The sequence below is a fragment of the Macrosteles quadrilineatus genome, unplaced genomic scaffold (assembly GCF_028750875.1).
Source record: "Macrosteles quadrilineatus isolate MER2022 unplaced genomic scaffold, UCM_ALF_1.0 Scaffold_6__1_contigs__length_79288215, whole genome shotgun sequence".
Taxonomy (NCBI): domain Eukaryota; kingdom Metazoa; phylum Arthropoda; class Insecta; order Hemiptera; family Cicadellidae; genus Macrosteles; species Macrosteles quadrilineatus.
The window spans coordinates 46,589,192-46,611,455 of NW_026542599.1; the positions used below are offsets into that span (position 1 = coordinate 46,589,192).

The window sequence follows — 22,264 nt, forward strand, 5'->3', positions numbered from 1 at the left end:
GCTACGAATGAGAGAAATATTAGACTGATGACACGAGCAAATCCGAACGCCACTCTGCAACTTTGGCTGTAAATTGAACCCAGAAATGTATTTATGCAACGACATCATTCTGCAACCAATTGTGTGTCGGTCGCATTCGTTCACTTGCTGATGTATAATTTAACTTTTCATCACATGTTTTAAACAGATTTCTATTTGAAGGCACACAAATATTAACGCTTGGGAGCAACACGAGGTATGTAGTTTAAAAATTCACTACACTTTTATTCCTACTTTTGCAAACATATAAATTGAAAAAAAACCACAATAATATTTAAATAAATGTATTTAACCTAGCATTTGTGTCTACCCATTGTATGACTTCCATAGATTAAAGAACTCCCTTTTAGGTTTATCTTAACTACAGATCAGTTTTCAACTGATCTTAAATGACATTTTCACTATTTTCCCTTGTTATTCAATTAACTTTGAAAGAATTTAAATTGATTAGGAAAAAGCGCACTTAAACCTCACTGACATAGTGACATAAAACAAACAACAGGTTTTTTACATCAAAACAGGCTTAAGTTTTCAATAGAATGAAAAATGGAGTTTCATTATTCAAAGACGATAGTTTTATCTTCTAACTGTGCTAGAACGGTTGGGAGTACTATGACAGCAGAACAGTACCGTTGAAAATCGTTTGCCGCCATCAGTATAATAGAACCGCTGATACCACCGTTCAGGCTGTTCTTAACTGTTCCAAAACGTTCCAATGGAACAGGTACTCGAGACTAGTATCATAATGGAACAGTCTCGAGTGGAACTGTTCCCGGGCTTGTCTAGTATGGCACATCTCTAGGTTTTGGTCTACGGTTCCACTTTAACTTAATAACGTTATATGGCTGAAGTATAAACTATTTCCATTGCACCAAGATACAAATATTCACCAACAAACACCCTCTCAGACTTCACATAGACACTCTTGAAACAATAAAGAAACTTTGTAATAACCTAATAAAATTTTATCACCCCAAGGACTCAAGTATCACTTTTTGTAAAGTGGGCTTTACATTGTACTGAAGACAAGATTTTGCCGTATATTGCGTTTTGGCGGGAAAATCCCGGTTACCGCGGGTAATTTATGAGGCGCATCGAACACTTCCAAAGTTGCAAACAATGGACGAGGTGACGCAAATTATTAATGACTTAACCACTTCAACCTGGTTACACTTTAAACAGCGCCGCAGATCAAACACTTTGTTCACAGTTAGAAAATGAGCTTGTTTTCCTCGATGATACTGACTTGTTGAGCGCTAAAACATCTCTGAAGGTCGTTGGTTCGATCCTGAAAATGTCCCTAGCTTTTTGATGGTTCAAAACTGGGCCTAGCCGTAATTAATTGACCTCTAAATAGATAATGGTTCTGTGATAAGAAACAGCTGATCTTGCACACACTATAGTTTACAGTATTATATACTCAACGCAATAACGGGTTGCTCTGTAACATACCTTTCCACTCGTCCTACTTAGCCGATTTTTACGATTGATGTTTTATTGCAAAGCATTATGCTCTAGTGGAGTGAAGAATAGTAACTAAAAAGGTAATTTTCTCCGGGTTTTCGCCCCCTTAACGTCTGATTTATTTTTTAAAGTTTACTTTCAAAGATAACTCATAAGTGTAGAAAACTTCAACAATCACATTTAACATCTAACCAGTAAATTGGCAGTAAATTGGCTTATTGAGCGAAAATCAAAACTCAGTCTAGAAATTATATTAACACTGTACTAAATATCGACACCAATATGGAAATATGGAATCTCATACATATCGTTCCGCATTGAACTTGCTCATCAACGCCAACACGATTTATAGTTTTGAAAGACCTTTAATTTTGGACCTTCATTTTAGATTTTCGTTAAGTGATTATTTAAAAAATAATTATTGTTGTTGAAAGTTCTTAGAATCTATTTTTAATAACTCGCACGTTACTTGTTATATTTAATAATATTTACTCCTTTTTCATCATAGTCATAGAACAGATTGTAAAAAAACTTGGAATGGTCCAGTGATGCTTACCAACTTCATTTATAACGGTGTTAAATGATAATTGTTATTTTACAGCTGATCCTCCAGTTTTATTTGAATATTGGAATATTGAAGTAGACATCCCATCTATATGGACCATCTGTCACAAATTTTTTTTGTAAAAGAGAATATAGTTCTGTGAGCCAGTCACAGTACTGCACAAATGTCTAAAATTCTATTTTATGTCGTATTTTTGGTTACTGGCCAATCTGATCGGTAATAACAGTTATGTTTTCTGTGATATAGCTCACAATAAGTCGTCATTCCATTAGTTTGACGTGGTAGAAAAGTTGTTGTAGGTATTCGACAGAAATTAGTAATTTCGACCACCACAATCTATCGTTGGCTCACATCAACTACAACGATTTAGATCATTAAACTGGAGACGGCTTTAACATGGGGATAGAATGTCTAGTTGTTTCAATAGTCAAAGGTTTTATGTTTGACCATAGTTAGGTTGAAAAAAAGATACAAAACAGTTCATGAATACCAATTTTAAACATGTTTTATTAATTTAAAATAATTTGTTTTAAATTTATTTTTTATTGTAAGCAGATAAAGGTAGGTTAAGAACGATTTGCAGTGTAAATCTAGAATTAAAAACAAATATTGTTAATTCTGTTAATTCGTGCTTTCAGTCTCGTTGTCTCGTTATAACAGTCTGATACGAAAGTGATCTTTGAAAGGGAAAATGGTATTGTATTTTAAGTTTTGCCTTGCAAAAAAGTTTTGAACCCTATTGAAATGCTAAATTCGCGCACAGGTCCCCTTGTAGTTCGCCATTTGGTTTCAATAGTTTTAAATTTGGTTGTAACATCTAACAAATGAACTATACTAGAGGTCGTCCAGTGGTCGAAACTCGACCAAAAATATGCAATGTACAGACTTCTCTATTTTCACACCACACTGTGAATAAAACATGTGTTTGGAGTGTCTTCCATTTGTTTTTATTTTCTGTTTATATTTCGTTTATTTCGTCACCCCATAAGATCCATGTTAATTTGTTCAAAATTTTAAATTCATTTTCTATGCTTATTTTTGAGCCTATTTTAATTTATAAAGGCATTCTGCACATCTACAGGAAAATATATTTCCAACAGTATGCGCAGATTTTCCCTGCGATGAACACGAGCTGAGAAAAAAGGTTTTAAAGAAACATGCTTGCCTATTATTATATAGATAGATAACGCACCTTCATTAATCTGACGAAAAGTAATCGTTTGTAAATATATCGTAATAGAGTATTCGTAAAAAACAATTTTGAATTTAGTAAAATTGTAAGAAATAAATAGCAAACCTATACACTAAGGCCTTTAAGGTATCAGACACTAAGAAATTGTAAGCCGTTCTCTTCTTCTTCTCTACCAGAAACATACATTAAAATTGTCTTTAGCTCATCCATAAAGGGGAGAAATGTATGAGGACGTGTCATTTGGTAAACTGCTACTAGATACGGTAAATACACTTGTGTTTATTTTCTCAATACATAAGTTAAGAACATTTTTTCGCAATATTGGATTAAAACCACTTTATTACCTTAAATGCATTAAAGTATTGTGTTAAACCTGTAGCACACACAATTATTCTTGATATACTTAAACACAAAATGGCAATTTCAGGGAAAACAGGACGGACTGTAGCCTTTCATTAAACCTGACGAATAAGAGGCTTTGCTTCGGATAAACTGGAAAGCTTTTGCTCGAAACATTAGAATTTTTAAACAATGTGAAGGAAATTCCATTTTAAATAAATAAACTTTTTATGGTGTTTATTAGTATCTTACCGTACTTTAAAATAATTAATTGTCCGTATTGAGTTTACAAAAATATCATTATTTCCTCAATGCTGGATTCAATAATTAAGTTCATTGTTTAACAGTTTAATACATTTCTACCACCTATCGATAAATGGTATAATTTGACCGTTAAAATATCAGATGGTGGTTTAACAATTCACAATATTCAAACAGCTGTTATAACAAAATTACAAGAATGACAACAACATTGGGGAATCTAACAGTTATAAATTAAAATACCCCCACTAAAGCAACCCTGCAGACTAAGAGAATTTCTATAACCGATTGCATGGTTACTAAAATATTACATTAAACATATCAGATTTATTCCCTATTTAAATAACATTATCTTAAACGAGTTCCTACTTAAGTTTTCTGCTACAGAGAAGGTAATAAAAAGTGTATTTTTGGTGAAGTAGCTTAGTGTTAATACATTAATACTAACGGAAAGTAAATTAAAGATACGTCTTATAACACTTGAAACACTCAATGCTGATCAAGAAGTTATTTATTAATACTAAATAAATGCATATGCCAAATTTGATAAAAATATATCCATAAAAGAGCAAACTAAAACATTTATTCTCCATAGAAATCAAATAAAGAATTTAAATGTAATACTTTTTTAATTTCTCAGTAACCATTAACCAACACTAACACCATTAATTCACATCAATATACTAAATTATCTGTTTCATAAGCTACACTAAGTTATAGAGTGATCGTGCTAACGGAAACATTCATTTATAAATATGTGAAGTTCACTAATAAGTATATTGTATTACGAGTTTAAACAGTATTACAAATTCTCATGTTTAATTCGAGCAGTCAGATCTATTAATTAATTTTGATTTTTATAATATAAACTGATAGCACAGACAATATGTCTGTGCTGATAGCGTCCAGAAAATTGTGCAAAATTTATAAAGAGCTGCTTCAACAGAATTAAACGACTACAACGCTGGTTAAGTCACATAATTCGGTAACCACTAGTCATGAAAAGGAGTATCGAAAGATAATAAGAGTTCAAGTGCTTGAGTTATACTAAATGGATTTTCTGTCTCTTGAAATTATTAATACTTTAAACTAAAAAAGCTTACTGCATAAAGTAAAAAAACCAAATAAACAGCTGTTTTACAAGTTTGCAAAAACAACAGCAACAATGACGATATTAGACTCTATTATAAATCATCATGGAAAGTTACAAATTAATGTGCTTGGAGTATCCCTTACAATAGTAATACATAGTATATTGTAATGCTACAATAACTATACCAGCTGATAGTATTCAGTAACAATGCACAATTTATTAACAGCTGTTCATACTCAATTTAAAGAACGACAACAACATTAAGTAATTATAATACCTTTTTAATAGTTTGCTAGATGAATTGAGAGATTTTACAATTATCACAAATTAAGGTGAGCGTTTTCGAGCGGCATTCTAGGCTAGCGTAATGATGATTATAATTGGAGTTGAGGGCAGACACTAATGATAACAAAGCCTCTCAAACTGAGTGTAGACTAATGAAGAGTACAGCTGGAACAGAGCCTCTCAACATGTACGTCTACACACACACACACACACGTCATACTAGAGCGGCAAAGGGGAGACATGGACCGCTGGATGAACGTAGCATTGTAGGAAAAACAGTTTTTCTTATATAAAAGATTTATGTTACTAAAAAATTCGCAACATTTCGAAATTCGGTTGGGCTATTATACGTAATTTGCCATTTCTCGAAAAACGTGAACGTCAGAGAGCTAAGAAACCATACATGGACTGTTTCTTACAAAAATTTAAACGACGATCTATAGCAAACAAAACCTTAATTTAGCTTTTTTGTGGTGCACAACTGTTTTTATCCAAGATAGCTGAAAGTTGAGCAAACATTTAGAATTTTATTAGAATATCAAGACAAGAAACACTGCGTTAAACATGCCTTGAACCGAATTGGTATACACTTTGATTTATGATAGTCAATGATTGAACCCACATTTGATTTTAATCATCTGGCGAGTCGGTAGAACTAAGAACTATGGTGCGACAAACTAAGAGTTGTTGTGGGTTCACGTCCCGGCTCAACTACTATATTTAAGTACAGACAATTCGTGTACCTACCTACTCAATCTGCTTTGCTCGATACTATCAACGCACAGGTCCGAGCAAGGTCCTACTAGAAATACTTTTTTCCCCGGTTAAAGGAAAAAATTAAAATGACAATAAACTTCTTGAACAATCTGTGCCAGCGAGGGCATTCAACCCCAGAATGTAGCTAAGTAGAATGTGTATGTGTGGGTCGTCCTAGATCGTCTGTTGTTTAGGTTTATGGCTTTGGCCCGGATGTGCAGTACAGCGCCATAACTCGCGGTAAGGGGCAATATTGCTAACATCATCTCTAATACTGGAAATAATGCGTTCTGCTTTGCTCGTCTTTGCGAAACTGCGGACAACAGCTTTGGAACAACTGGTAAAACTTAGCAGAATTCACTGATACAAAAACGTTTTTGTGATGAGCAGCAATATTATTAACAGTTATCAAGTTTGCTTTTGAGTGTATATTGTTCCGGGTAAAACGCAAAAGGTTACTCAAAAGAATGGTACGGCACCTACCTAAATGTGCACGTGATCGGCAGTGCACGGTAAAATTCGCGGCGGGTAATCGCTCCCTATTTTAGCGGTATTCCCACAATTCTCACGTATAACTGTCATTTTCAGATGACACTCAGCAATCCGGCGCATCGGTAATCCGGAACGACCACAATCCCAAACGTGCCGCATGCCTACTGTTGTTTATGAACTTATGTGTTAACAACACTGGTTGTGACAAGTGTGACAACTGCGTGTGACAATTGAGTGTGACAATTGTGTGTGACAACTGTGACCAATAACCATCCAATAACGTGAGACGAGGTGTAGGCGGCTGTCCGTATAAACACAAACACTCCGTACGTTATGCTGGAATTGACCGCTTCAATTGAGTTAGTTACGATTATTACGGATAACGGAGGAAAAGTACAACAGTCCTCTAATGAGGAACAGCTAATAACCCCACCCAGCTAAAATACTTGAAATTAAGGTTACATGCATACTACGAATATGTATGGACTTCGATTAATTCGCCAGACAGATCTTAAAAGTTTAAAAAAGTCTCTTCATTGTTTGCGTCTACATAAAAAGTCTTTAAGGTTTATTGGTGAAAAGACTATGCCTTGTAGACCCAGGATCAAATCCAGCTAAACACTGGGCTTTTAGCTTTGGTATAATGTTGTGACTTGTTGGGGCTCAACAAACTCAATGGTTGTGTTTGGTATTTAAATTTTACATGATGATTCTACGAAAAACTACACTCAAACTCAATCATTTATTTTATTTTGTGTGTTTTTACGCCAGTGATTAACTATTCGGCAATAGTTATAAAAGGAGGCAAGATTCGTGAAATAACCATTAGGCCTACCATACATACTCGTACAAAAGACTTTCAAAATTCAATATCTTTACAAACCTTTTAATTAATTTAAGCAAATTTAATGTAGGCTTACGTATTTTCAGATTTAGATTCAGATACACTATATTCAAGATTTACATTATACAAATATGCAGAATGACGTCAATAAATACAATTAATTCCATAAAAGTTTATCAAAATGCTCACTAAATTAGTAGTAACATTTTCTTGTTACAAACAGAATATTTTCAATTTCTTTTTAAATGTCCTAATATTATTAATTTCCATGATGTCTTTAGGCAGAGAATAAAAAACCTAGTACCTGCAGCAGTGGGTTTTCTTTATCATAAAACTCTAAATTATGCCTCTGGATGGCTGGGTAGTTCCTATACTGAATATTATAACACCCTGTAAAAATGGATTTTCCATAAATAAATAAATATGTGATTCCCAATTTCCGAAGTGTACGTTTATTTATTTCAATCTTTAGTTTTATAAATATATAATCCATACACTGTTCCATATTTGTATAATCCATATATAATTTAGCAAAATAATGTTTCGCCGATTGGTTGTCTCCTAAGTTTAACATGATGCGTATGGCTCTCTTTTGTAAAATTAATATACTATCTATATTTTGAATGGTTGTTGTACCACATAATTCAATGCCGAATGCAATATGAGTTTACGTAAGCATAGTAAACCTTCAGTAAAACATTCAACGAGCAGAGTTTAGACGTAAGTTGTGCAGCATAAATAGACTTGAGCAAATTTTACTTTTTAGTTTATCAATGTGGTACAACCAAGATCAATTTTGATCAATTATATGTAGAGAAAAGACTTAAAAAACTCTTCCAACCAAATAAATAGTTATTCTTATAAACCTCAAACAAAGTAAAAGCCTCCATTCATTACAAGCTCACTCATACGTAACTAACAGGAATCTCAGATCAACCAAGCTTAACATTTTACAATAGGGCGAGAAGTGTACCTAAATGCGCCATTCAATGCCAGCACTAGTTCAAACATAGTTTTGAGATGTTTTGAAACGCGAGATTTACATTTCGTGTCCACAGTAGTTTATTTACTCAAATTCAAATTAATCACGACGTTGATTGTGGGTAAACAAGGTGTGTGTGACACTCAGTACAGGGGATTATCACGGTAAACACACAATGTGGTGAACACTTGAAACATAGACCAGGCTATTTACATTGCAATATTCAATTTCCATATTTGTTACGGCAATCCCCATACTAATATTATTTTGAGTTACAATAATTAATAATTGTACGATATTTTTTTATACATAAAATGTAGTTCAATAATTGATTGAAATAGTGAAGTCTAGTGGTTAAACGAAAGCTATGCGTTATTTTATTACTAATTCCAAAGTACCAACAGTAGGTCTAGTAACAGACGTCGAGTCGGCCGACTATCGGCCGGCTGTCGGCGTACAGTCGACAGACAGTCGGCCAATTGTTTGCCGACGGTCTGTAAACACAGTTCTCGGTCGCCATACTAACAAACACAGAAACACTGGCTGGCTGGCTAGTGGCGATGTGAAGCAAAACACATCGGAAACTTTTAGGCCTATCCGAAACTGTGTTGACAGACTGTCGGCCGACTCAGTCTCCATGTGTGGACTAGGCTTACGGGAAACAGAAAACACTGTATTTTGTCTCCAGAAACACGGACATTTGTCTGCCGACATTTGGAAGACAGGCGGGCGACTATCTAGAGACATCGCCGGATACAAAAGGCAACACCACGGAGACAGTCGGTCGGCAATGTTTCCGGAGACAAATCGCCATGTGGACTGGGCTTTAAAATTTTTAAGTGAACAGCCAGTCTTTTCGAAAAATATAACAAAACACTTCTCTCATAGAGTTTGCACCTAAGAAGTTTGATTTGCTGCCCGTACTCTTATAATTGATAGAGACATAAAGTACTCTATAGTCAACAATAAATTAATTGTCCTTTTAGTTAATGCTTAGCAAAGAAGTGAGACTCGACAAAATCAACTAGATATATCAGCACAGTATGTGCCGACTGGGTCCATAATCATAAGATTTTTGTACAGTTTGGTATAGTACAGGGTTTGAGCAATGATTTAAAAATACCGTTGAATATAGTACTAAACTAACACCTTGCATCGCAGACCTGCTAGTGTGCAAGATATGACAGATAGCTGTGTGAGTTTTGAGTGTTTATATCTCGACATTATGCAACGTAGTTACGCCACTGCGTGTTGTAGCATAACATCAGCGACGTAAATACATTGAACCAGTCACTGTATAAATGGTAGGAACACCTTTACTTATTCATACAACGCAATAGTAACTGGGTATGATTAATGGTGATCTATCTTTTTACCATAGACTAAGGATTCCGAAAAAATGTAATCTAAATGCATCAGCTTGTGTGCAAAATTTAATTCAGAGATAATGTAGATGAATGAATCTTTTATATATGGTGATGGTATAGAAGTTCTTTAAGTAATACTAGTTACTTTAACCCTTCTTTGAAACGGAGTTAAGATGCATAAGATGGTACCGATATTGCGATTATCCAAGCCTATAGTAGAAAATAATTACTACTATTAATTTTAGAAGCGCGACTTATTTGTACCTCGTAGTTGTTTAAATTTAAGGATTGCAGTTGAATAAATTTGAGATTTTGAGGGATACATTTCTTTCAGTTCAGGTACAGGTACAGGGGCGAAAATGCCCTATACATCATCTTCAAGCGTACCACAAAACTATGATGCTTTGATAATTAATTTACTCAAAATCTCTACTTCAATTTTGAAATCGATAGAAAAAAAAAAGAACGATGAAGAAGTTATTTACCAAAAAACGTGACAACGTACAACGGTGTGCCAATAAGATCAGTCAATTAATATTAATGCTATAGTAATACATAGGTTGTCTAGTGTTTAGAACGCGATTTGGTTCGAATCCCGCCATCAAGAAAGGCTTTTAACTAAACTATAACGATGGTTAAGCGCCCATCAAGCTTTACTTCACCAATCGAGAACACAAAATTGATAAATATGTAAGACACTATCAGTGGATATTTATAACTCTCTCCACAAAAAAGAGAAAAAAAAATACGACGGTTATCACAAATTAATACCAGTTAAACTAAATATACAAACGGATAAACTTACAAACTGACAATTTAACCATAGTTAAACCAAGCGTACAAACAGCTCTTATTAAAACTATAACTCCTGTTATTTTCACTGTCGGTCATTTACCAAACCAACATTGTCTCCAAGCGAAACACCACTAAGCGACGCCAGACATCCAATAGTTACAGGGTAAATAACCGTTGCGGAATTTATCACCGAACCAACAACAAACTGTGATTTATATTGGAACGTGCCCGGGTTTACGGATATTTTACGAAGAGATTAGAACGATCAGTTAGTCACTTTTAATTTATCGGGGGGATCATCTACTGTATTAGAAATATGTGAAAACGAGTATGAAACAATGGTGGTCAAGCTTTGTTCGAGGATATCTGGTTGTGTTTTTAGTATTTGGTACAAAAACAAGTTATGCTTAGAAAATAAGCAATCGTTTCCCTTTCCTCAATTTGTAGCATTAAAATGGGTTTATTAATATTACTGAAACATGTGTTTAAGTAAAACTAGTAATGGTGACTTACTTATTAGGAAATTAATATCTCTACCAGACATAATCTAATTGAAAAGTTTGATTTGATTCAAGTGTACGATATATTAATTTTCGTATGTACTTAAATTGAAAACATACAAAGTTATTTATGTTATAAAATCATCTCTTTTTAAGCACAATTTAATCGATTTCTTCTATTCTACAATAAATTGATATATAAAAATATTCACAGTTAGTTCGTCATCCCAATAAAAAAAATAATTATTTGGTTAAGATTTCACAACGTAAAAGATGCGAAAATCGTGATTTTTAATATTTTCAACTAAATCCTTTCTAACCAGCGACCACAGATTTAAAACCATCATTCCTATTAGCCCAGTCAATAGAAGGTGACTGTTAACTGAGATGTATACTTTCCCAAAAATCCTCCAGTGGGAATAGTATATACTTTTACGGTAATAACGTCATACAGGACTACTTTTAGACCACATTTTAGTAAAACCATGCGATTCCTGACTTTAAACGTTGAGTATATGTTATTCTTTAAGATAGGTTAAGCACCGGGAGTTTTTAGGGAAATTATGGGAAAACACCCGTCTAGTTTTAGACAGTACTAACGAGTGGTTAGGTCTCGCTAGACTTGATATTGATTTGTCCTGACACAAACTGTATTTTGGCCTTCGTACACTAGACTATTTAAGTGATACTTATTTACAATCTTCGAAATATAGCATTTATACGTTTTAAACTCTTACAGCCTACTCATACAGAATTGAACTCAAGGAAAACATCATGCAATGTCTGACACAACAGTGAAACAATATGCAACCCATCTTGCTGGGGTAAATAACAGTTTAACACTTCCAAACGTGTAACGCAATAATGGACAGGTGTTAAATGTTACTTTTGTAACAGCTTCGCAGACCGCGTGTAACAGACGTGGAAATAGTATATTACGTTACTAGTCCTGAAAATAAGTGTTTACCGGACGAGTGTGGTCGTTCCCGTGCGAGACGAAGTCGAGTACGGGATTACCATACGAGTCCGGTAAACACATTTTGGACGAGTTACGTACGATAGTTTACGCCATACTACTAAATCTCTACAAATCCTTATATATTACCACCAATTAAAGGACTAAAAATCACTAGTCATAACCTCTAAGCGAGGTTATGTTTTTGTCTACAACCACTCATTGCCAACAAAATACAGTATAAAAGTATAATCAGCTGATTGGTGTCCGGTAAAACTCATTGCATAACAGTAGTACGCAATGAAACCCCATTTGATTAAGCTGGCGGCAAACAGCAGTTTTCTGGACTAAATACTTGCGTGGGAAGTTCGTTAAAACAGTGTAGTATGGCGTAAAATATGTTGCCACACGAATTGTAACAAATGTCACGCCAGCTATGTAACTATCGAAGCCGCCGATCACACACGATACGTACAACGCGGAAAATTGTAACAAACTAGAGTTTTCTCTCTATAAGCCTCAAGTCATGAATGTGCCCTGCAAGGGCCCGTAAAAATATGGCGATAACAAATAGACCAATAACACCAATCAACTACACATTGATTGTCAATAATACGTTGACAGGTGTTATTATTACTTTGATTGACATTGCATTATACTGAATGTCGATATTACATTGATTTCTAACATTAAATTACTATTAGTTTTTACGTTACTCGTTCATCTTAAGTCGGTTGTAAATATTGGTCGTTACGTGCCCGACTCAAATATATCGTAAATTGTCAATGTTATTCGGATTGTAAATTTTACATTAGTTTTTGTTATACTTAGCTTGTCAAGTTGTAAAAAATATTAATAGCCTAGGAAGTTTTTTTGTACTGAAATGTTCAATAACAAAGTAAATTCGTTAATTACGAGGCATACGTAAAAACACACAGTCATAAAAAAAAAATATTGAAGCCAATCTAACTTTAATCGAAGTCTGAACATACTAAGGTAATTTCCTTTGCATAATTCAAAAGTAAAAACTGTAATAATTAAATTTGACTTTCGTTAATTAAATTTCCCAAAGATAAAAGTAGCATTAAACATTGTTTAGTCATAGCAAAAGTCATTACTAAACTAATGTCGCATTTCAAATTTAAACTCGCAAGCACAAAACCTGTATTCAACATTAATTCGTCCCTTTCATTGAGCGTTAAACCAATCAGTGATTCATCGCCGAGACGAAACAGGTGCAAAAATAGACTGTTCTGATTAAGCGCAATTAAATCGTGTATTCGCACGTATTATTTGTCACGAAAAAATCATTAAAAATCAAAATTGCGGAGAAAATTATTTATTTATTCGAGGCACGTTTTAACACATCATCAACGAATTGAGCCGCTTTAAGCTTTGGGCGTTTCATGCAACATTAAGTCCGCCAGTCGGGTTTGCATCATTAACTGCTGGCTTGAAACTACGTGTGAACTGAACATTTGGAAAACTGGATGGAAACTAGTACAGTATGTAGAATGGGATTTATCATTGCCCAAGGTGGTATTTATATCGATGTCTGATGAAGCCAAATCACACCCAGTTGAAACTGAGTTTTTTTCCGTCGCTGCATGTAGACTCCAGGAAAATGTTATGACGTAGGCCTAGGTGGTATTTTATCTAGGCCTTTTTACCAATCTTTTTTTTTTATAAGCAACACTTTTGAAACGTTACTTCAATATTAATGACAGAATCTTTTTTACTCGTAATGCAAATCCTACGAAATGGATGACTTTGAGTTGTAATATTTTTTTATCAGCAATTTAAGATTGTAAAATAAGTGCAGACCCAGCGAAAAAAAACCTTTGTACCAAAAATCTATTACTGAATTGCTTGGCGTATTTATTCGTTCAAAAATTTCAACAACAAAAATACCTACTTATTATTATATTAGGGTAAAAGAATTTTAACTAGCATAATATAATATTGAAAATAAAGGATTAAATATTTAGATACACTAGTTATCTAGGTAGAGCAACTTTTGATAACGCAGAATAAAAATGTATTGTACGACAATGGTTGCATTTTAAACTTATTAGGCCTATAAGGTTAACAAGTCTAAATATAAACAAAATTACTTTTTACTTATTAAAAACTGTCAAAAACTGTTTTAGAGCATATAATTCTTCTAAAAAAAACCCTTACGGTGGTTTCCTCTCGAGCTGGCCTGCTATAATGGTTTACATGTTTAATCCAGATTATTAAATTCAAATCAGGCAATTTTCACGAAATTCTAATATTGCCTGCTGACGTATTTTATACATTACCTATTTTCAACATAGGCCTTATGTGTTTTTAATGACAACAAAAAATAATTACAGCCGTTTTGTGGTCTTGGGTATTACCATGAAAACAATAAAATAGAAAATCCCTTCAACAACATTCTTTAAAATTAACATAAATGTTTATTTTAAACAAAACAAATAGCAATAGGCCTACTGTTATTACACACAGAACGAATGCAATATTTCGAGACTGAAAAATGTGTTTACAGCATTGAAACAACTGACAGTTAAATATGTAAATGTTTTGCTTTTCTAAATTCTGAGTCCATTTTTCTCAGCATAAACTATACGAATCGACAATGATAACCATATAAAAGAAAAATAATTAATCGATTTTGTTAAGTCTACACACAATCTGATCAGAAATTAATAAACTTATATTTGTATTAACAACGAAATAGCAGTTACAAATTAAACGTGTTGTTTTTCTCAACTCATTTCACTACTCAGGCACACACACAATCTGACACTAGAATCCCGTGGCCGACCGACAACAATGCTATCAGCTGATCTGTAGGTTAAGGTAGTATAGCTGCGTCCCACCTCACCTTGTTCATACTCCGACTCCGCGTCTTCCACAATAGTCTCCATTTCTCAGCATGGCGCGACGCACATTGGCACAACACTCGCCCGCACACTCGCAGCAACGCACACCGAATAACACTGAATGACTGACTCTGCCTCAGCGATCAGCAGCAGTGCAGTCTGCACTCTGCAGTGATCGGCGCGAGGCGGTGTAACGGTGCCGGCAATAGGTTACTCTCGCGCAACTGTTACAACACTCAGCTGTTATCTCACTGCAACGTGTTACCGCAACGGCTACTAACATATCTCGAAAGAAACGCGATTACATTAACTTTTTGGGCTTAATGATGGTGTATTTTGCAGATTATTATTTTAAAGGATTAACATTGCATTTTAAATCCTGTCACAAAATTTGTTTATTGTATTACTTTTGAATTTAATTTGAAATGTCGTACATTATTTGAGGAAATTATTAATGAAATCTCTAGCTACAGTGGAATTAATTATTGTGGGCGATTTTTGATAATTATTATTGGTATTGGATGAATTGAAAATTATTTTAGCAGTAATTATGATGTTCGTGGCAATATTACAAAATGTAATGATTGTTTACTAGGCCTAAGTAATATAGAAACAGCTTTTGAAAATGTTTTATTGTAGACCAATTATTGGTAGAATCCATAGTTTATTTAAAAAAAGGAGGTCTGGGATGGGGACTTCCTGTGGCGAACAAATAAGGAATTATGAATAAACCGAAAGTTTTTTTAAAGCAATAACTACTGTACATAATTTGAAAACAGCCATAAAGTAGAAAAAAAACATAATATTAAATGGTACGATAATCAATACAAAACTAGCCACAGGTTTTAAAATTTATAAAAAGTAACATGTGACTAGAAACTGTTATTTATATGGGACTGTGACAAGTAACAGTTGCACAACAGTGTGCCTCACAACCCACCCACCCCAGAATAGCACAGAGATGATAGCCTGATAGGCTAGTTGGCTAGTTTGAGTTGGAATAGACTCATCTTGGTAGCCAACTGACCAGTATTAATGAATGGAGCAGAACAGAATGTGTAACAGACTAGACTATACAGCCACCATTGTCTTTGATGTGTACATGGTGTTCAATGTGTCTTCAAAACCACTTGAATAACTTCTCCAGACATACAATTTGTAGAAGGTTACACTATAGCTAAATGGATAAAAAAAGTAACTTGAATTTCAATTGATCAACCTATTCAAATTTATACTGTATAGAAGATTGACATTTTTGAAATGCTAGTGAATAAACATTTATTTTTCAGTTTTATTATTGCAAATTTAAAATTGTTTAATAAAACTCTCTATAGTATTGAAAATACTAACTACAAAATCAAATTAAATGGTCTTATATCAACTTTATAGTGAGAAAATTACTTTGTATATAATCAAAGCAAATAAAATAAAAATTATAATTGATTAAATTAAAATGTATTAAACTGTTCTCCTTTTAAGAATACAAACAATTAATTCAAATTCAAAGCTGAGATTTTTAGTGGCAAACACTAGCTCTGCCCTGGGATGAAGACATAATAAAAAAATAGCCATTAATACAATTATCAATTATCAATTATCAACCATTAAGATGGGGATGCCACTTAGGTGCTATTTTAACCCAAATATGAGTAAAGGATGAGTATAGAATGGGTGAGATGATCTGTGTAGCTTTGTTACTGACTAAGTAAGATCAGCTGTTTCATAAGCCAGGATCATTTATTTAAAGCCCAATGATCAGGAATAGCTGGGTCCAGTTTCGAACCATCAAAAAGCTACTGACTTTTCTTAGGATCGAACCGGTGAACATTTGATTAGTAGGCGAGCATTATAACCACTCAGCTACCCAACATTTCATTAGTTATTTTGATTTGGTGGGTTTTAAGTTGCAATAAAGATCAAATAATTAACAAAAATGGTACAAACATTTGAAAATGCCGATTGAAACTAGTCCCTAAACTAAAGTCTATGCACACTCTGTACATCTTTCAATAAAAACTACCTAGAAAAAGTTAGAAGTGTAAATAAATAATAATAATTCTGAATAGATAATCAGGCATAGTTCCACCAACAATACCGTAAAATGGGGTGAATAGAAACAACAGGGTGAATAGAAACAAAACTTCAATGAATGATTCACATTTTTATAACTTTGTTATACATTGACTTTATATAAGGGAATTATTTTCCCCCATTATAACCATATCCTATCTACCTGGGAAAAATTAGTTTAGCATATTGGTATCACTGCTTCGGATGTTGGATGATGCGAAACAAAATTTGAAAATTTTTGCGAAAAACATTCTTTTCAAAACTTTCTCTCTAAGTATGAACCTATTACATGTATTTATGTTAATAACCATTTTTTATATTGTCTTAGGTATCTTAAAACCAAGTGTGTTAATAGATTAGCCTTAGAATAAACTATTTTTTTTTACTTTATTTTTAATTTAGGTTATGTCATGATTTTGCAAAACCAGGGTGAATAGAAACACTTTTTTTTAACCAGTGGTGCCCAGAAAACCCCCCAAAAAAGAAAAAAAAATACCAGAGATGAAGATGATTCTACATCAGTCACACTGGAAGAAAGTGACAAAGACACTTTTTTTTAATTTGATGAAGAAGAACCAGCATACCTAGCTCAAGACATCAGTGAGTCTTCAAAGTTGTCCCTTCATGATCATGTAATTGTCAAAGTAATGGGGAAAAACAAAACTTGCTATCGTTTATATGTTGCAAAAGTTATTGAATTTGACGAGGAAGGTGAAATAGGAAGATTCATCAAGAAAATTGCGCAAACCAACAAGTTCTGAGAGATTAAGAGGCCCTCTTCAAAGTCGATGACGTAGTACGATCGGCTTCCAACTCCCAAGCCGTGTACAACTTGTAGATTTAAGGGAGTGTTGTATTTTGAGGAAGATTTGTCTGATTTTACTCTTCATTTAGTTGGTTTCTATGTAAGATTTTGTTATTCTGATTTCACCCATTGTCATTTATGTTCTCCGATTTGTTTGGATAAGGGTTTATGAAAACGACGTTTTCATACTTCGTACTTATAAATAAATGTGTTAATTAACTTTAAATATTTTTATTTACAACAACCTAAGCTAACAAGCATAAATGTCATGTTTCTATTGCCCCTGGTAAGTGAGGAAAAGCAACAATCATCAATTTAACACAGTGTTTCTATTCACCCCAAAGTGCGGGGTGAATAGAAACAGCCATATTTTATTTTTTTTCTGCTTAATGAGTAAAAAGAAAAAAAATTTGATAACTGGTTTGAGTAGAGGAGTTCAAGACCGAAAATATGAGCTAGTGTTGAAAATTTAAAAATTAAAAATTTCGGTTTTACAGAAGCTTAAAAGTCAAAAAGTGTTTTTATTCACCCCATTCTACGGTACTTTAGAAAAAGTCATGTTATTTAAATCACCAACAAACTAAAATTAGAATTTAAAATAATTATATTTTACCACAAAAATAGAAGTACATAAGTACCTAGGTTTTACAAACAGCAAACGTTCAAATTAATATACACTATCGTTCAAATTAATATACTATCGTTCAAATTAATATACTATCGTTCAAATTAATATACTATCGATGAACCGACCCAACCCAATAAAACTATAGCCTAACACACCCACACTTGTTGTTCAAGTGCAGTGTTATGTTATGAGAAATACTTAAACTCATTGAAAATAATGACAGTTTCAATGCTGCATTGATAATAATGAAACAGCAATCACACAAAGATTGACATTTGCTGAACCTGAGTTCAGATTGTGGTTGCACTAGCTGGCAACACTGCAGTGCATATGTCACATGTAAAAAATCAGTTTACTGTACTGTTTATGCAGCTTGATAGCATTAACAATAATAATTCTTTCAACTATCACAAAGATAAATATCCTGGACAACGGCAGAATACAGTTAAAAATGAAATATAGTAACAAAAATATTCTATTAAATTTTATCAAATAATAAGCAAACCTTATAAAATACCCTTGCCACAGCAAATCTGCATACTAAGCAAACTTTCATTTGCCTGATTCAATTTTCATTAAACTTTTACCATAAAAATATCAAACTTATTCCCAATATAAAATAACATTAGGATTAATGAATAGTTAAGTTTGCTGCAACAGAAAACCTAACAAAGACTCTATCTTTTTAGTGAAATGTTAATAGCTTTTTTAGCTTAGTATGAAACAAATTACAAAATTTACTGTTTGTAATTTTCTCTGTCTAACGCTGAGCGACTCAGTCATATCAGTCGCCACATATAAATTGGCCTTAACCAATCACAAAAAAGAATTTGAGTCAAGATTAAGTCTGGGGAAAAAACACTCTATACAATATGTGTAAAATATTTAATAATTTCTGGTTTTATTACATTATAGCAGGGGTGTATTCAGGCGATTATACTGTTGAGTATTTTAAAACAACAGTGATGTAACTACTAAATAAATACAGCAAGAGTTTCAGAGTGCAATAAAAATAATATGCTCTGCTAGAATATAAAACATTGGATTGATGAAAATATACTTTTTCATAGGAAACTATGAAGAATTTTTAAAGAATTACTAAATACCAAATAGTTTCAGGCAGTTTGCTTGGTATAACAACAATGTAGATTGGAAGAATCAGATGTATAATAATCATAGTTTTAAAACAAGAAGGTGTATTTTAAAATAACTAGGATTATAAAGCTATTTTGATTTTGCAATTAAACTTAAAAATTCACTAGCAGAAAAGTAAGCCAAGGCATCAAGAGGCCTTGAAGGCAGGAAGTGCTGCCAAACAATGGCCAATATTCTTCATTTGTGATCTGAATACAAATTGACCCCTCTCCTTACACCTTACACTCTCACTATCTATGATTAGATGTTTGAACTCTTTACACATTACTTCAAACAAGGCTTAGAGGGTTGCGGAATTATCACTGGTAAAATATCCGTTGGTAATTGGTGGGTTATAAACTTAGGACCTTAAGGACTGACGTCTTGTGCCCTACCACCTACCAGTAGTACCGCTCGCCAAATATTTGAATTGGGTAGTACTACATGTTTGTGTGAACATCTTATATTTTAGAGGAGGGTAAAACTATTGACAAAGAAATCAACTTGACACCATAACTGTCTGCACTTTAACTGTATTGTAGAGTTAAGACTCCAATCGAATATAAACTGAGTTGGCAGTGTTCCTATATAATCAAAACAATAATACCGCTTAAAGAGTCAAAGAAATGCCGCTTTATCCTGTGCAGGATTTTTTACAACATTTAGTTGTAAAAAATCCTGCTCCGTACAGAGTGATCTTGTTACCCTATCATGATTAAAAAGCTCTTTAAACCTTGCTATCATACTATGTTTTCAATAATGAAATTACTTTGGGCAATAGTTTATCTGAAATTAGTAACAAAACAAAAATCAGGCATCAGAGCCTAAAATATTGTTTATCTCCGATCCCGTTTAAATACAGCGAATGGTGTAAAATTCTGGTTTTTGGTATAAAACACTCCCTCCCCCTATAGAAACACTTTTGGCTGGATTAAAAGCTGATATAAAATAATTTACTCTTTTTAAAACATAAGGGGTGCCCACACCACCTCCTAAAAAAATATACTTTTTTGTAGATTTTCAAGTATATTACCATCTACATACAATAATGAATACTTGATGAGACTAATATAAGTGTAGGGTTTAAAGAGTACAAGTATACATCTCGTCCTATGATTAAATCAGAAGTCTATTTATATGTTCGACGTTGCATGTTGGAGTTGACTGCCCCTCAAAATATATTTTTCTAATTTTACAATTTAGTGCTTTACTATTTGTTTATACAACTAGACTAGAGGACGAGCTATTGTTCATAATTAGATTGTTTTGTATTGTTAAAGTAGTTGTAAAATATGTGAAATAACAATACAAAAAGTAAACAAAAACCCTATTGTCTTAGGTTAGTTGAAACAAACTAAAATGTTCGGTCCATGGATGTATTTGTCATTACATATTAACAAGTAATTTTAAAATAAACCATATAAAGGTGATCAAAACACGACTCAAAATCCTGTTAAATATAACATTGTTGCGGATCCCATAGTGAACAATTTATGGAAATTTTGCCAATTACCCAGGTACAGTAGAATCCAATCACCAACAGGCCTCCCCTTCCCCACCCAGAGCAAGCTGTTAATGATCTTGATTGGAGTTATAGGTCAAACGTAGGCAGTGCAACATTTAGCAAGTTTATAAAACAATTTTATTTCCATCCACCAAGTAATCAGGTTTGTTTAGTGTAGGAAAATGTTTCAGAAATTAGTTGGGTTATTCCTATAACCATCCACACAAAATTAGTTTAACATTTCCGTTTATCTTTGCTCGAAAAGGTAAAAAAATATTTGCTAAAGTAGAATAACAGTTAGGTAGAATGGTTTTAGTTCTGAATTATATTTCGGTTCCTTTTTTCATCTCAGTATTTGGAGTATAAACTTAACACATGTGTTTTTTTATCCAAGAACATACAATTTACGTAAGTTCTAAGAATTTACAATTTTTAATAATTTTTGGAGGGTTGGCCAACTATGGGAGACAACACATAAACTAAGCCATGTACATCGTCGCAATGAAGGCAACTGAGTTACCACCTTTTATAACACTAGAATGCAGCACTAGACCCAAGAGTCAAAGCTTTGAGGGCAACTTACACTCTTCAGGACAAAGAGGTTTGAAATTCAAAACATATATGAAGTGCCCAAAATATTGTTTCTTCTACGGATGCAAGGAATAAAACCAGCTGGACCTTTTAGTACTCGTCCCTCGCTACTTGAATAACTTTCTTACCTTGTTCACAGGCAAATGCAATAGTATTACTGTCACGTAAGATCTACATTTGCATGTTAAGTCTTTATTTCTTAACTTCCGCATTGATAAAAACTTCACCCCAATACACTGAAAAAAATGAATCACTTACTTTGCGTGTAGCCGAAGTCATCCTCCTCTTCTGGGTCAGCATCTATTTCTTCTTTCGTTCGCTTTACGTTGCCCGCACTCGCACGAGATATCTGAAAGAAAGAAATTATGTTTTATTTTTTTGTAGGAATATAAATTTCAGATGGTATACATGTTTTATGGGTTTCTCTGAGTCTGGTATACAGGGTGTTTCAGTAAAGCGTAGCGGGCTATGCAGATTTAGATTCTACATGCAAAAATAAGTCGAAAATGTAGAATAGCTGTTTTAGATTTTGGCTTAGTTTAGCTGTAATCCGCCATTTTATATTTTTTGAAAATAATTTACAACTCAAAAACCTCTGGAGGTGTTTTTATGAAACTTGGTATAAACTTTAAGTCTGCAGGAATAAACATTCTCCAAAAATATCTTTGGTCAGGCTCATCAAACATAAAAATGGCGGCCATTTAAATTTTTTAAAGTACTATTTCATGAAAACCAG

The 22,264-nt window shown here is 33.4% G+C and overlaps 1 protein-coding gene across 8 annotated transcripts in view; it reads right to left on the minus strand.

Moving 5' to 3' along the window:
* Positions 1-22,264, minus strand: part of LOC128996290 (multiple PDZ domain protein-like) — a 395,615-nt gene that overhangs the window by 136,078 nt on the left and 237,273 nt on the right. For all 8 annotated transcript variants that reach the window (XM_054421514.1, XM_054421510.1, XM_054421513.1 and 5 more), the window contains one exon: positions 21,787-21,877. In XM_054421514.1, the coding sequence (XP_054277489.1) occupies positions 21,787-21,877 (91 nt within the window). The remainder of the gene's footprint in view (positions 1-21,786; positions 21,878-22,264) is intronic.